This window comes from Sphaerodactylus townsendi, linkage group LG06 (genome assembly GCF_021028975.2).
Source record: "Sphaerodactylus townsendi isolate TG3544 linkage group LG06, MPM_Stown_v2.3, whole genome shotgun sequence".
NCBI lineage: Eukaryota > Metazoa > Chordata > Lepidosauria > Squamata > Sphaerodactylidae > Sphaerodactylus > Sphaerodactylus townsendi.
The window spans coordinates 7,053,126-7,067,667 of NC_059430.1; the positions used below are offsets into that span (position 1 = coordinate 7,053,126).

The following is a 14,542-nucleotide window of genomic DNA, read 5'->3' on the forward strand; positions in this document are numbered from 1 at the left end:
CCTCTGAACATCCTTCCTGGTGTCACTCTCGTCAGCCAACACCAGGGCCCTGGGGGATCTTGAGCAATTCCGCAGGGCCTGCACGATGGAGATGTTCCACCAAGCTTTTGGGCAGTGACACTCGGGTTTCCCCGATGTCTTCCGCCAGCCTCCTTGTCAAACGCAATGTCTTCCACAATGTCTCCCTTGATTTAAGCTGCGCTCAGATGGCTCTGATTGAAAGTTAATGTCCGAGCAGGGCTGGATTTTCTTCATAGTCTCGGATTTATCACCATCTTGTGTTTTAAACGATTGTCTATTTTACGTTCTTTTAAAATTGTTTTTGAGTGTGTTGTGCGCCAGGCTGAGCCCAACTCCAGCCGGGGAGGGCAGGCTATATAATCGATTAAATAATAATAATAAAGGTGCTACAGGACTCGAATCTGGGCATTCTTCCGCTGACCAACATGGCCTCCCTCTGAGACTGTGAAAGTCTAAGCTAGGGAGGGTTCCTCTGTCACCTCTTTCCAGCCAAGAATGACAAGAAGCTCACTGCCCTAGGGTGGAGAGAGTCTCCAGGGCAGGGGTCTGCAACCTGCGGCTCTCCAGATGTTCAAGGAGAGGAGACGTCTGAGGGGGGATAGGATTGAAGTCTATAAAATCATGCATGGGGTAGAAAATGTTGACAGAGAGAAATTTTTCTCTCTTTCTCACAATACTAGAACCAGGGGGCATCCATTGAAAATGCTGGGGGGGAAAATTAGGACTAATCAAAGGAAACACTTCTTCACGCAATGTGCGATCGGTGTTTGGAATATGCTGCCACAGGAGGGGGTGATGGCCACTCACCTGGATAGCTTTAAAAGGGGCTTGGACAGATTTATGGAGGAGAAGTCGATTTATGGCTACCAATCTCGATCCTCCTTGATCTCAGATTGCAAATGCCTTAGCAGACCAGGTGCTCGGGAGCAACAGCAGCCGCAGAAGGCCATTGCTTTCACATCCTGCCTGTGAGCTCCCAAAGGCACCTGGTGGGCCACTGCGAGTAGCAGAGAGCTGGACTAGATGGACTCTGGTCTGATCCAGCTGGCTTGTTCTTATGTTCTTATGACTACAAATCCCATCAGCTCCTGCCAGCATGGCCAATTGGCTGATGGGATTTGTAGTCCATAAACTTCTGGAGAGCCGCAGGTTGAAGACCCCTGCTCTAGGGAATCGCACTTTCTCACATTCTGTGCTGCTAAAAGGTAAGCATAGCCCTTTTGCAGCTTAAAGGGCATGGCTTGAATGCTTGAGCATTTTCGTTAAGCGTGCTTCACTCCGCGTCTACCTGGCTGTGTGCTTTGAATATCCTTCAAGCTGTACACACGGCACCCCTCAGTCCCAGAACAGGAAAAGTCCACAGGGCTTGCTATAAACCAGGAAGCCTTTAAGGATTCCCCCCCCCCCCCCCCGGCCACGTGTCTCCTTTGGAATCTCGATCCCTGACTCTGCCCCTTACCCGTCTTCGGACTCTTTCAGGAGCCGGCTGGCAATCCGGATTAGCATGCAGTAGGCGAACTGGGACTTCAGGCCGGACTTGGTGAATTTGTTCAGCATCTTGGAAACGGCAAGGCGGTCATTCTTCCGGAGATGGTAGAGCAGCCCCAGAGCGTGATACTGGTGCGCCAGAGGGGAAAAGGATAACGGATGTTCGCTGTGAGATCTGCTATCAGTGCATGCCCTCAGTGTGAAGATCTGCTGCTCCCCGCAACATTTTTGTATCAAGTTACTGCCAAACGCTTCAGCCACAAGCCTATTTATGAAAAGTCTGCCTTCATTTTGACTGCACACGTTCCATGCCCTTCAACCACAACACGATGCCATCCAACGTGGTGGCGTAGGAGGTTAAGAGCTCGTGTATCTAATCTGGAGGAACCGGGTTTGATTCCCCGCTCTGCCGCCTGAGCTGTGGAGGCTTATCTGGGGAATTCAGATTAGCCTGTGCCCTCCCACACACGCCAGCTGGGTGACCTTGGGCTAGTCACAGCTTCTCGGAGCTCTCTCAACCCCACCTACCTCACAGGGTGTTTGTTGTGAGGGGGGAAGGGCAAGGAGATTGTAAGCCCCTTTGAGTCTCCTGCAGGAGAGAAAGGGGGGATATAAATCCAAACTCTTCTTCTTCTTCTTCCATCGACTGCTTCTTTAGCGTGGTCTACGATTCCCATCCAGCTTCCTTCTGCTCTCTGCCCTACAGGGGACCTGCCTGTGCCTGTTAGTGCTGGGGGCAAACCGCGCAGCACACATTCGCAGCAACGAGGTTTGATGCTCCCGCGTCTCTCGGACACTTACCTGCACCATGATGTTATCGCTGGAAGCAGCCTCCTGCGCTTCATTGATCCACCGCTTGACCACGTCGTAGTTGATCTTCATCATGTGCTGGAAAACAACGGCCAAGGATTAGAAACAGCAGCCACCGTTAAAAAGGGCTTGGACAGATTTAAGGAGGAGAAGTCGATTTATGGCTCCCAATCTTGATCCTCCTTGATCTGAGGTTGCAAATGCCTCAGCAGACCAGGTGCTCGGGAACAGCAGCAGCAGAAGGCCATTGCTTTCACCTCCTGCACGTGAGCTCCCAAAGGCATCTGGTGGGCCACTGCGAGTAGCAGAGTGCTGGACTAGATGGACTCTGGTCTGATCCAGCAGGCTCGTTCTTATGTTCTTAAGAATATGAGCGTGGACTGCCAAGGTGGCCCCGAACAGGAAGAAGCAGAGCTTCAGAGCCACTCGGCATCTGTTCCGTTGAAGTCCCTGCCCTGAGGTCTGATGAGCGGGAAAAGATGCCGCCCACCTACCAATGAGGCCAAACTGCTCAGGTGATGCGTCTGACTCCGCCCTCGAGCGCAAGCAATCCTGCCAGACAGCAGCAAGACCCCCCCTCCCCCCGAGACACACACTTACTAAGGAAGACACCAACGCTGAACTAGATACGCTGGGGACTTTGTCGACAATGGCTTGCTTCATGTACCTCTCGATGGCCTGCAGCATCGTGCCCTGGGAAACGAAGAGAGAAACACCACTGAGGGTCTTCCGGCTAACAGGTTTGCCAGAGAATGATCCCAAAGTCACAGGACTGTATTAATTCAGGATTCTCAGTCTTCCTCTAGTGCAGTGGTGGCGAACCTATGGCACGGGTGCCAGAGGTGGCACTCAGAGCCGTCTCTATGGGCACGCACAGACAGAGTCCCCCCCACACATACACCTAGGCTGGCCTGGGCCACTGGGCTTGATTATTAGCATTAAACCTAAGATTTAATTTTGGGGAAGCAGTGTAGGTAACCCTGTTAAGTGCTGTTAAACCCCACTGATTTTCATGCGAAGAACTAAAGCACGATCCTTTACCTGGGAGTAAGCTCGGTTGCTGTCAATGGGGCTTGCTTCTGAGAAAACCCTCCTAGGGTCGTGATTCACTCATTGGAAGAGTTGCACGGTTGCTTCAAAGCAAAGCCACCGACTACCACCAAGCTTACTTCCGAGTAACACACGCCTTGGAGCCAACCGTTTTTTCTAAACTAAAACCTCAGTATTCAGGTTAAATTGCCGTGTTGGCACTTTGTGATAAATAAGTGAGTTTTGGGTTGCAATGTGGGCACTCGGCCTTGAAAAGGTTCGCCATCACTGCTCTAGTGCCTGGTCACCTGGCAGAGACCAGCCCAAGGAGCTCCCGTTCTACTTCTTGCAAACACCACAAAATTAACACACCTGCCGACTACTAGAGAGCTCCATCCAGCACCATAAAACCCCATTGCCTCAAAGGTGGAATTACCTGTGGGGTTCTTTCACCCACTCACATTAACTCTTATGTCCTCTTTATGTGATGATACAGGGGAAAGCCGGTTTGATCTAATTTGGTTAGTACTGGTAACGTGCACAACGCTTTTTCTTTTTTTTTATAAGCTGCAGCTTGGTAAGATTTGCCAGGGCAGCTCGGAAACAAAGAGTGCATTTTTCAGGAGTTAACAGCCTCCTACTCAAGGCCGGAGAAGGGCAAAGATTTCTAATCCACAAGTTCCTTTTTCAGGTTTAACCTCCCACCTCCTCTGCTTTAAACGCAAATTGAGAGGACGAGGTATTAAACATTTATTTTCGCCCCTTTGGAGAATCTGGCTCCGGCCTTTATACTTAACGGGTGGGCAAGATGAAGAAGAAGAAGAGTTTGGATTTATGTCCCCCCTTTCTCTCCTGCAGGAGACTCAAAGGGGCTGACAATCTCCTTGCCCTTCCCCCCTCACAACAAACACCCTGTGAGGTGGGTGGGGCTGAGAGAGCTCCGAGAAGCTGTGACAAGCCCAAGGTCACCCAGCTGGCATGTGTGGGAGTGTACAGGCTAATCTGAATTCCCCAGAGAAGCCTCCACAACTCAGGTGGCAGAGCTGGGAATCAAACCCGGTTCCTCCAGATTAGATACACGTGCTCTTAACCTCCTACGCCACTGCAGCTCCACAGGCTGCTGATAATAAAGGGAGGGGGAATTAAAACAGTAAATGGACACGTCTCTAAAACAAACTAAGTACTATGTATTGTCGAAGGCTTTCATGGCCGGATTCAACTGGTTCTGGTAGGTTTTCCAGGCTGTGTGGCTTCCCTCTGTGATACACCTCTGAAGATGCCAGTCACAGATGCAGGCGAAACGTTAGGAACAAGATCCACCAGACCATGGCCACACAGCCCGGAAAACCCACCAGAACCAAACTAAGTACTGTCCAACCAAATGTGTGTTCAGAGCCCTCAAGCTGCTTCCAGCTTACGGCAACCTCATGAAACACAGTCCCCCCCCGAACACTTTATTGTTAACAGCTTTGCTGAGGCCTTGCAAAACTGAGAACCAAAAAAAAGGCAACACAGCAATACTCTTTTATTGTATTGTCAAAGGCTTTCATGGCTGGAATCACTGGAGTGTTGTGGGATTTCCGGGCTGCGTGGCCGTGTTCCGGTAGCATTTCCTCCTGACGTTTCGCCTGCATCTGTGGCTGGCATCTTCAGAGGATCCTTCACAGATGCAGGCGAAACGTCAGGAGTAAATGCTACTGGAACACGGCCAAGCAGCCCGGAAATCCCACAACACTCCACTGTTTTTATTCTTTGCAAAACTGGGGGTGTGGCTTACTGTCTAGAGCAGTGGTGGCGAACCTATGGCAAGGGTGCCAGAGATTGGGCACGCGTGCACAGAGATCGTCATGTGGGGGGGTGGAAAATCGCCTCCCCCACACACACACATCTAGGCTGGCCTGGGCTGCTGGGCTCAATTATTAGCATTAAACCTGAGATCTAGTTTTGAGGAAGCAGTGTAGGTAACCCTGTTAAGTGTTGTTAAACCCAACTGATTTTCATGGGAAGAACTAAAGCACAATCCTTTACCTGGGAGTAAGCTCAGTTGCTGGCAATGGGGCTTCCTTCTAAACCCTCCTAGGGTCGTGATTCACCCGTTGGAAGAGTTGAACGGTTGCTTCAAAGCAAAGCCACGGACTACCACCAAGCTTACTCCCAAGTAATGCGCGCCTTGGAGCCAACCGGTTTTTCTAAACTAAAACCTCAGCATTCAGATTAAATTGCCATGTTGGCACTTTGCGATAGGTAAGCGGGTTTTGGGTTGCAGTTTGTGCACTCGGTCTCGAAAAGGTTCACCATCACTGGTCTAGAGTCAATGTATCGCCTGTTGGGTATAGGGCAGTGATGGCAAACCTTTTTGAGACCGAGTGCCCAAATTGCAACCCAAAACCCATTATTTATCGCAAAGTGCCAACACGGCAATTTAACCTGAATACTGAGGTTTTCGTTTAGAAAAAACAGCTGCCTCTGAGGCACGCATTACTCTGGAGTAACCTTGGCGAAGCAACCGTGCAGTGCTTTGAATGGGTGAATCACGACCCTAGGAGGGTTTACTCAGAAGCAAGCCCCATTGCCAGCAACCAAGCTTACTCCCAGGTAAAGGATCGTGCTCAGGCCAGCCTAGATGTGTGTGTGTGTGTGTGGGGGGGGTGATTTTCCACCCCCCTCCCACATGATGAACTCTGTGCGCGAGTGCCCACAGAAAGGGCTCTGAGTGCCATCTCTGGCACCCGTGCCATAAGTTCGCCACCACTGGTATAGGGACAAACTATCTCTTCCCTTGTTTCTATTTTTCCTAGCATTATTATCGTCTTCTCCAGTGTCTCCTGTCTTCGCATTATGTGTCCAAAGTACGACAGGTTCAATACACCTGGTGTTCACACCGCAGCAGAGATTGGCACGGGCAAATGCTCCAAGGTCGGTCTCTTGAGACAAGAAGACTCTCGACTTACATCCGTGATCCTGCACAGCGCTCTGATGGCCGGGCCTCGGTAGACGTCCTCTTTCCCGGTCATGTCTTTTGTTAAACTGGAAGAGGTAAGCAAATGCTAAAAGCAGGAAAAACTTCCACAGGACACAGAGCAAGTAACAACGGGCAACTTTTGGCAAGAGGTTCTACAAGTTGCTTTGGAATGAACAGGAACGACGTGAAAACACAGAGACGGCTCCTTGTGAAGCCATCCCGGTCCGAATCAGAACTTGGGAGGGGGGGGGGTATGATTGAAGTCTATAAAATTATGCCTGGGGTAGAAAATGTGGACAGAGAGAAATTTTTCTCTCTTTCTCACAATACTAGAACCAGGGGGCATACATTGAAAATGCTGGGGGGAAGAATTAGGACTAATCAAAGGAAACACTTCTTCACGCAACGTGTGATTGGTGTTTGGAATATGCTGCCACAGGAGGTGGTGATGGCCACTCACCTGGATAGCTGTAAAAGGGGCTTGGACAGATGTATGGAGGAGAAGTCAATCTCTGGCTACCAATCTTGATCCTTCTTGATCTGAGGTTGCAAATGCCTTAGCAGACCAGGTGCTCGGGAACAGCAGCCGCAGAAGGCCATTGCTTTCACCTCCTGCACGTAAGCTCCCAATGGCACCTGGTGGGCCACTGCGAGTAGCAGAGAGCTGGACTAGATGGACTCTGGTCTGATCCAGCTGGCTTGTTCTTATGTTCTTAAGCTGGTTTTGGTTCCGATCCTCATCCGATCTGCTTTCTCCTTCAGCGGCTAAAAAGCCACAGAACCAGGAGAGCATTTTAATCAGGGGCAACCCAAGGAGTGTTTCCCCCATGCGTGGATTCATCGCCAGTGTGCAGAATTTACAATCCTGTCTTGCACTTTAGAAACAACTTTCTAGCCCTCAGTGTCACACAGAAACAGTCTGGAAATATCTCCACGGGTTTTCTGCTCCCCCTGGAAATGTCACTTTGTTCCCTGTTTTAAAATACCCAAATTTATTTTAAAAAGGGATCTCGAAAGCAGAACAAAAACCACAAAATGGTGATCCAGCGCAGCTGAGAAAAGCAGGCAATGATAGCCTGAACTCAGGGTTGTTTTTTAAAGAAGGAGAAGAAGAAGAGTTTGGATTTATATCCCCCCTTTCTCTCCTGCAGGAGACTCAAAGGGGCTGACAATCTCCTTGCCCTTCCCCCCTCACGACAAACACCCTGTGAGGTGGGTGGGGCTGAGAGAGGTCCGAGAAGCTGTGACTAGCCCAAGGTCACCCAGCTGGCGTGTGTGGGAGTGCACAGGCTAATCCGAATTCCCCAGATAAGCCTCCACAGCTCAGGCGGCAGAGCTGGGAATCAAACCCGGTTCCTCCAGATTAGATCCACGAGCTCTTAACCTCCTACGCCACTGCTGCTCCTAAACAAGCTGAGGACTCCGCACAGGAGTCAACACATTTAAAATCCTCTGCATTCTAAAGACAACCATGTCATTACAATCCAGGCCCCTCCAAACGCCACACTGCCACCACCCACCCACCCAAATTTCAAATAAAATGGAAATCTTTTTTTAAAACAAAACAAAACAGTACCTGCTGGTAACAATGATAACGTCCTCCGAAATGTTGGCCATCTCTTTGATCGTAAGGTAACACATTCTCCTTAAGGTTTGCTATGGAATTTACGAAAGAGGAAAATTGGCTAGAGTGCTACCCCAAAATGTAAAACAAACTTGTTGCGGTTAGTAACAACAGGAAGAGGGAATTAATGCTCTCTGCTTTGAGAGTGGAACTGGGCGTGCTCGAGTTTATTTAGGGAGCCGCCATCCCGCTTTTCTGTTTAAACAACTCTTGAAAAACACTTCTAAAATTACCAGTGAGAAAACATCCGTCGAAAACAGACTGCATACCTACACCAAAACTGCAGGAATATCACTGAAATCTTCCAGGTAACAGGGATGGAATAACCGAATGATCCCTGTTTTCCATCTTTCTTAAGGTGACCAGATTTCTACTATTGAAAAGCGGGGGGCGCGCGCGCACCCGCATGAGCACACTGCCTTTTGCGCGGCGCTCCCCGGTCAGAAAACAGAGAAGCGCCACAGAAGGCACTGCGGCAGTGCGGAAGGCGCTCCCTCCTGTGCTGCTGCAGTGCCTTCTGGGGCGCTTCCCTGTTTCCTGACGGGGAGCGCCGCCGCAAAAGGCAGTGTGCTCCTGCGGCCGCGTGTGCGCGGCCGCAGGAGCACATTGCCTAATCGGGACAATGTCAAAGCCTGGCGGGACGCGGGACACATCGCGCAAAACCGTGAGTGTCCCGCGAAAATCAGGACGGCTGGTCACCTTAATCTTTCTCCATCTCGGTTGGGCCTGATTTTCTGATCCCATCACCGGCCCTGCCACTCCCTCCCTTTCTTTTTCGCCTTTAGATCGGGCACCTGTTTTAATTAACTTGGTTAAACTGCTTTTGTTGTTTAATTTGTATTTGTTGTGTATAACTGCTGCTCAAGTTTTAATTGGTCAATGGGCTTAAGTTTTTACGTTGTTTTGATTTGCTGTCTTGAAGAACAGCCGTGTTGTGAGCCGCCTCGAGCCCTTCGGGGATGAGGCGGCCTATAGTTGAATGAATGAATGAATGAATGAATGAATGAATGAATGAATGAATGAAGGAAGGAAGGAAGGAAGGAAGGAAGGAAGGAAGGAAGGAAGGAAGGAAGGAAGGAAGGAAGGAAGGAAGGAAGGAAAGAAGGAAAGGAAGGAAGGAAGGAAGGAAGGAAGGAAGGAAGGAAGGAAGGAAGGAAGGAAGGAAGGAAGGAAGGAAGGAAGGAAGGAAGGAAGGAAGGAAGGAAGGAAGGAAGGAAGGCGCTCAGGAGCAAGAGGGTCTTATTGTGAGACAGAAAAGTGTTAACTGTCTCCTTTAAGAGGGGCAACAGCAGAATAATTTCTCCTGGAAGTACACCCCCTCATCTTAATAATGCAGCAGATGGCAGCCCAGCCAATCATCAAGTGGCACAGCTGCATTTCTTATGATGTGGTGGTGGTGGTGGTGGGAGTTAGAGGGAATCATGGCTAGCATCCTTCCTTAAAATAGAACAAAAGCACCAAACTCCACTGCAGTCTCTCCCACAGTTGAAGCTGCTGCGCTGAAACACACACTCTTGCCTACACAAGGGGTCACCCAGCATCCCACGCCACAGGAAGAGGAAACCTCCTGTCCTTGATGTCTAGAAACTTACGTCGTTGGACTGAAACAGCCTCGTCATGGCAAAGAAGGCTTCTGTGGCTTCAGTTGTTCCGAAATGCTCCCCCTGGAGAGAACGATGCCGTTAAAATAGGTGTCACAGAGAAAGTCAGCTCCTTCATTTATTTCATTTTCAAACTTAACCCATTTTTCGACATTATCCTCGTTTATGCTCATCAGACTCTTAATCTGGAATGCTTCATAATATTCTTGCATTTTTGGGATCCCCCAACCTAAAGAATTTTTTGTCATGTATATAATCTTATTCATGATTCTTGGTTTTTTATTATTAAACACCCAGGCTTTCAGCTTTCTATCCCATTCCTCAAATTGTTTCTTCTTACTTTCCAATGGAAGAGTTCGAAATAAATAAAACATTTTCGGTATTATACACATTTTTAATGCTTTGATTTTTCCTGTGATCGATGAGAACATAAGAACATACGAACAAGCCAGCTGGATCAGACCAGAGTCCATCTAGTCCAGCTCTCTGCTACTCGCAGTGGCCCACCAGGTGCCTTTGGGAGCTCACATGCAGGAGGTGAAAGCAATGGCCTTCTGCGGCTGTTGCTCCCGAGCACCTGGACTATTAAGGCATTTGCAATCTCAGATCAAAGAGGATCAAGATTGGTAGCCATAAATCGACTTCTCCTCCTTAAATCTGTCCAAGCCCCTTTTAAAGCTATCCAGGTTAGTGGCCATCACCCCCTCCTGTGGCAGCATATTCCAAACACCAATCACACGTTGCGTGAAGAAGTGTTTCCTTTTATTAGATGAGGTCTTCTTATCCCATTCTTTTATTTGCTTTAGTATTTTTTCCACCTTGCTTCATAATAATATTTAAACATCTTCTCTTTCCTATGTGTTATTATAATACCCAAATATTTAATCTTCTTTTTTACCAATCCTCTCTCTAATTGTCTTTGTTTCCACATTAACCCCCATTATTTCTGTTTTCTCCATGTTGACTTTTAATCCAGAGTATTTCTGAAGGTCTTCTAGAATTATTTTTATTTCTTTCATTGTATCAGCCGGATTTACCGTTATTACTAAAATATCATCTGCAACAGAGAAAGTCAGCGAGTCGGTAAGGTCTTTCAGCTCTAAAACTCTGCGGCCGTTTCTGCGCTTGTGTTCTGCCTCACAACGAAATCACCTCTCCATTGCCGTACACTTTCCTTTACGCTTTTTTTCTTAGCCTCTCCCAAAGTCCCTCCACTGCAGATCAGAGAAGTTGCACGGTTTTCAAATGCTGGCAAAACACAGCCTGTCCTTATAGCTTCCCCTTCCCTGCAAAGCTAATCAGCCAATTTGAAAGCATAACTCTTGTCCTGGGTCTTGCTGCCGCCTGGAGGAGAACAGGAAGCGATGGGCAGGCAAAAAGCTGATTGGAGAGGAAGGAGTCTTGCAGCTTGAGGCTCCTTTCTAAACAGAGAGCCGCAGGCGAAACCTCGCAGCGAAGCAGCCAGCCGGGCGACAGAAGTTAAGTGCACAAAAGGGCTGCTTCGGGGTTATTTGGTGACCTGAATCTTACAGAGGATCTAAAATGTCTGGAGAGCGGTTCTCTGCCACACCACTCTCACGCCTGCTTGAAGGCTCAGAGGAGCCTAAGAGCACCAACACAAACACACAGACACAAAAGCAAACCTGTTTTTCATCTTCATAAGAACATAAGAACTAGCCTGCTGGATCAGACCAGAGTCCATCTAGTCCAGCACTCTGCTACTTGCAGTGGCCCACCAGGTGCCTTTGGGAGCTCGCATGCAGGATGTGAAAGCAATGGCCTTCTGCTGCTGCTGCTCCTGAGCACCTGTTCTGCTAAGGCATTTGCAATCTCAGATCAAGGAGGATCAAGATTGGGAGCCATAGATTGACTTCTCCTCCATAAATCTGTCCAAGCCCTTTTTAAAGCTATCCAGGTTAGTGGCCATCATATTCCTGTGGCAGCATATTCCAAACACCAATCACATGTTGTGTAAAGAAGTGTTTCCTTTTATTAGTCCTCATTCTTCCCCCCAGCATTTTCAATGAATGCCCCCTGGTTCTAGTATTGTGAGAAAGAGAGACCAATTTCTCTCTGTCCACATTTTCCACCCCATGCATAATTTTATAGACTTCAATCATATCCCCCCTCAGACGTCTCCTCTCCAAACTAAAGAGTCCCAAACGCTGCAGCCTCTCCTCATAAGGAAGGTGCTCCAGTCCTCAATCATCCTCGTTGCCCTTCTCTGCACTTTTTCTATCTCCAATATCCTTTTTGAGATGTGGCAACCAGAACTGGACACAGTACTCCAAGTGCGGTCGCACCACTGCTTTACATAAGGGCATGACAATCCTTGCAGTTTCATTATCAGCTCCTTTCCTAATTATCCCCAGCAATTATCTTCAGCAATTTCATCTTCAGCATCCATTCTAAGTCACTAGCATCCCATTAACAAGCAGTCTCTAAGGTACAATGTGATGGGGGGGGGGAGCGTAAAAGGACATGCCTCAGCGTGAAGTTCCGCTTCTTTGATTTTACACTAACAACAACCCAGCAAGGTAAATTAAGCGGTGAGAACGTGAGGCTCCTAGTCTAAAGCCTTCACCGATATCCCACACTGGCTCCCGTTCAGCCCTTCTTTGTACCTTTCAGACTGGGGTTGCATCGAAAGACACTGACCTGGTTCAATAAGTACAGGATCTTGGTGAGGATATGCAAACATCTTCTCGGATTTATGGGGGTCTCGTTAAAGATACGAGCCTGTGCGGAGAGAAGAGAAATGCTGAGAGAGACAAAAGGCAAAAATTAAGGATTTTTCACCCTCCGGAACCCACAGATCAGCTGCCCGAAGACGACCCTTTCTTTGAGAGGCCACGATGTGAAGCAAAACAAAAGGGAAAGGGGTGCTGATTCCGCAGTCCTTTGCCTTTAATTTTTCCTGGAATAATCTACATCGGGGTCCCCGCTGTAGTGCCACAGGGCCTGCTGCCACCTTTTCTGGTGCCCACCAAAAAAAAAAAAGGCAATACAGTTGAAGGCATGAGTTGAGACTTAGAATGAATCTTAGTATGAATGGAGGAATCCTCCAGCATCATGTCAGTGTTTTTATGGCATCCTCTCCTCTAGTCCAGGAAGAGAGAGATGACCCCCTTTGGGACCGCATTACCCCATATGTCCCGGGTCGACCTCTGCGTTCAGCAGAGGCCAATTTACTGGAGATCCCTGGCCCCTCAATGACGCGGCTGGCCTCCACTCGGGCCAGGGCCTTTACGGCTATGGCCCCTGCCTGGTGGAACACTCTACCACCAGCTGTCCGGGCCCTGCGGGACCTTGGAGAGTTCCGCAGGGCCTGTAAGACCGAGTTGTTTCACCAGGCCTTTGGAGAGACCAGCCGCTGAGGATGCCCCGCCCCCTTGCTCTACAGGGGTCCCTAACATCATCGGGACCCATTATTTTATTCTGGGAGGGTTGCACATGGGTTTTGTGGGACATTGTTTTAGAATGTAATTGTTTTTAACTTATATGTATGTTTTTAACTTATATGATAAACTTTAATTGTTTTTAACTTATATGATATTATATTGTTCACCGCCCTGAGCCCTTCGGGGATAGGGCGGTATATTAAACCAAATAATAAATTAATAAATAAATCATTCTTGGTGATTACGATCTATCTGTCAGGGTTACCATACAGTCTCTAAACTCCAATTTCCATTTATGTAAACACAAGCACAGTTTACAACTGGTTGTGGCGGGTTTTCCGGGCTGCGTGGCCGTGCTCTGGTGTATCTTGTTCCTAACGTTTCGCCTGCATCTGCATCTGATATCTTCAGAGGTGTATCACAGAGGGAAGTCTGTGATACAACGGTGTGTAACAGACTTCCCTCTGTGATACACCTCTCAGATGCCAGCCACAAATGCAGGCGAAACGTTAGGAGCAAGATCCACCAGACCACGGCCACACAGCTCGGAAAACCCGCCACAACCAGTTGAATCTGGCCGTGAAAGCCTTCGACAATACACAGTTTACAACTTCAATGAGGGCCAAAGGTTGCTGTGGTCTACACCTAAGACCAAGTGGTTGCCATACAAGATAAATGACCTCTCTAAGTAAACTTAAAAGGAATGAATGTACTTTCTTCACAGCGGTTCCCAAGCGATCATGGGTATAGGCAGCCATCACAGGCTGGCTTTCAAAACTACACATGCTTCCCTGCCCTCCAAGTAATGTCATTCAAAAGTTATCTGTACCTCCTGGAGGATGGCGCTCTTTTCCAAATGCTGGAAAGGGTTGGAGCCACTGCCTGAAAGATAAAAACGCAACAGTAGTCAGCATCTAGTTATTAGCAGGGATGGCCCAAGAGGCCTCCTGGCTACGTTCTCATAAACTAAGAGCTTACAAACCAAGAAAATCCTGAAGATCTACCTGGGGAGCTTAGCCGAAAAGACTGGTATCAATGAGACTGTTCATCAAATTTGCATATATCACCAGATTGGGAGGAGAATGGAAAACACCAGACAATAGAGATATAATTCAATGAGATCTGAACTCACTGGGCAGATGTGGACAAGATGCAATTCTACAAGGACAAATGTGAATTTCTACATCTGGGCAACAACAATGAGAAGCATGCATACTGGATGTGGGATACATAGAAAAAAGTGCAGTGAAGGGCAATGAGGATGATTGAGGGATTGGAGCACCTTCCTTATGAGGAGAGGCTGCAGCGTTTGGGACTCTTTAGTTTGGAGAGGAGACGTCTGAGGGGGGATATGATTGAAGTCTATAAAATTATGCATGGGGTAGAAAATGTCGACAGAGATAAATTTTTCTCTCTTTCTCACAATACTAGAACCAGGGGGCAGTCATTGAAAATGCTGGGGGGAAGAATTAGGACTAATAAAAGGAAACACTTCTTTACACAACGTGTGATTGGTGTTTGGAATATGCTGCCACAGGAGGGGGTGATGGCCACTCACCTGGATAGCTTTAAAAGGGGCTTGGACAGATTTATGGAGGAGAAGTCG

At 48.3% G+C, this 14,542-nt stretch overlaps 1 protein-coding gene across 1 annotated transcript in view; it reads right to left on the reverse strand.

Annotated features, from left to right (window-relative positions):
• The window catches only part of COPG2 (COPI coat complex subunit gamma 2), a 42,809-nt gene that overhangs the window by 26,205 nt on the left and 2,062 nt on the right, over positions 1-14,542 (reverse strand). Inside the window, 8 exon segments of the mRNA XM_048500794.1 lie at positions 1,481-1,638; positions 2,311-2,397; positions 2,920-3,012; positions 6,300-6,375; positions 7,887-7,966; positions 9,527-9,598; positions 12,194-12,274; positions 13,766-13,818. Of these exon segments, the coding sequence (XP_048356751.1) occupies positions 1,481-1,638; positions 2,311-2,397; positions 2,920-3,012; positions 6,300-6,375; positions 7,887-7,966; positions 9,527-9,598; positions 12,194-12,274; positions 13,766-13,818 (700 nt within the window).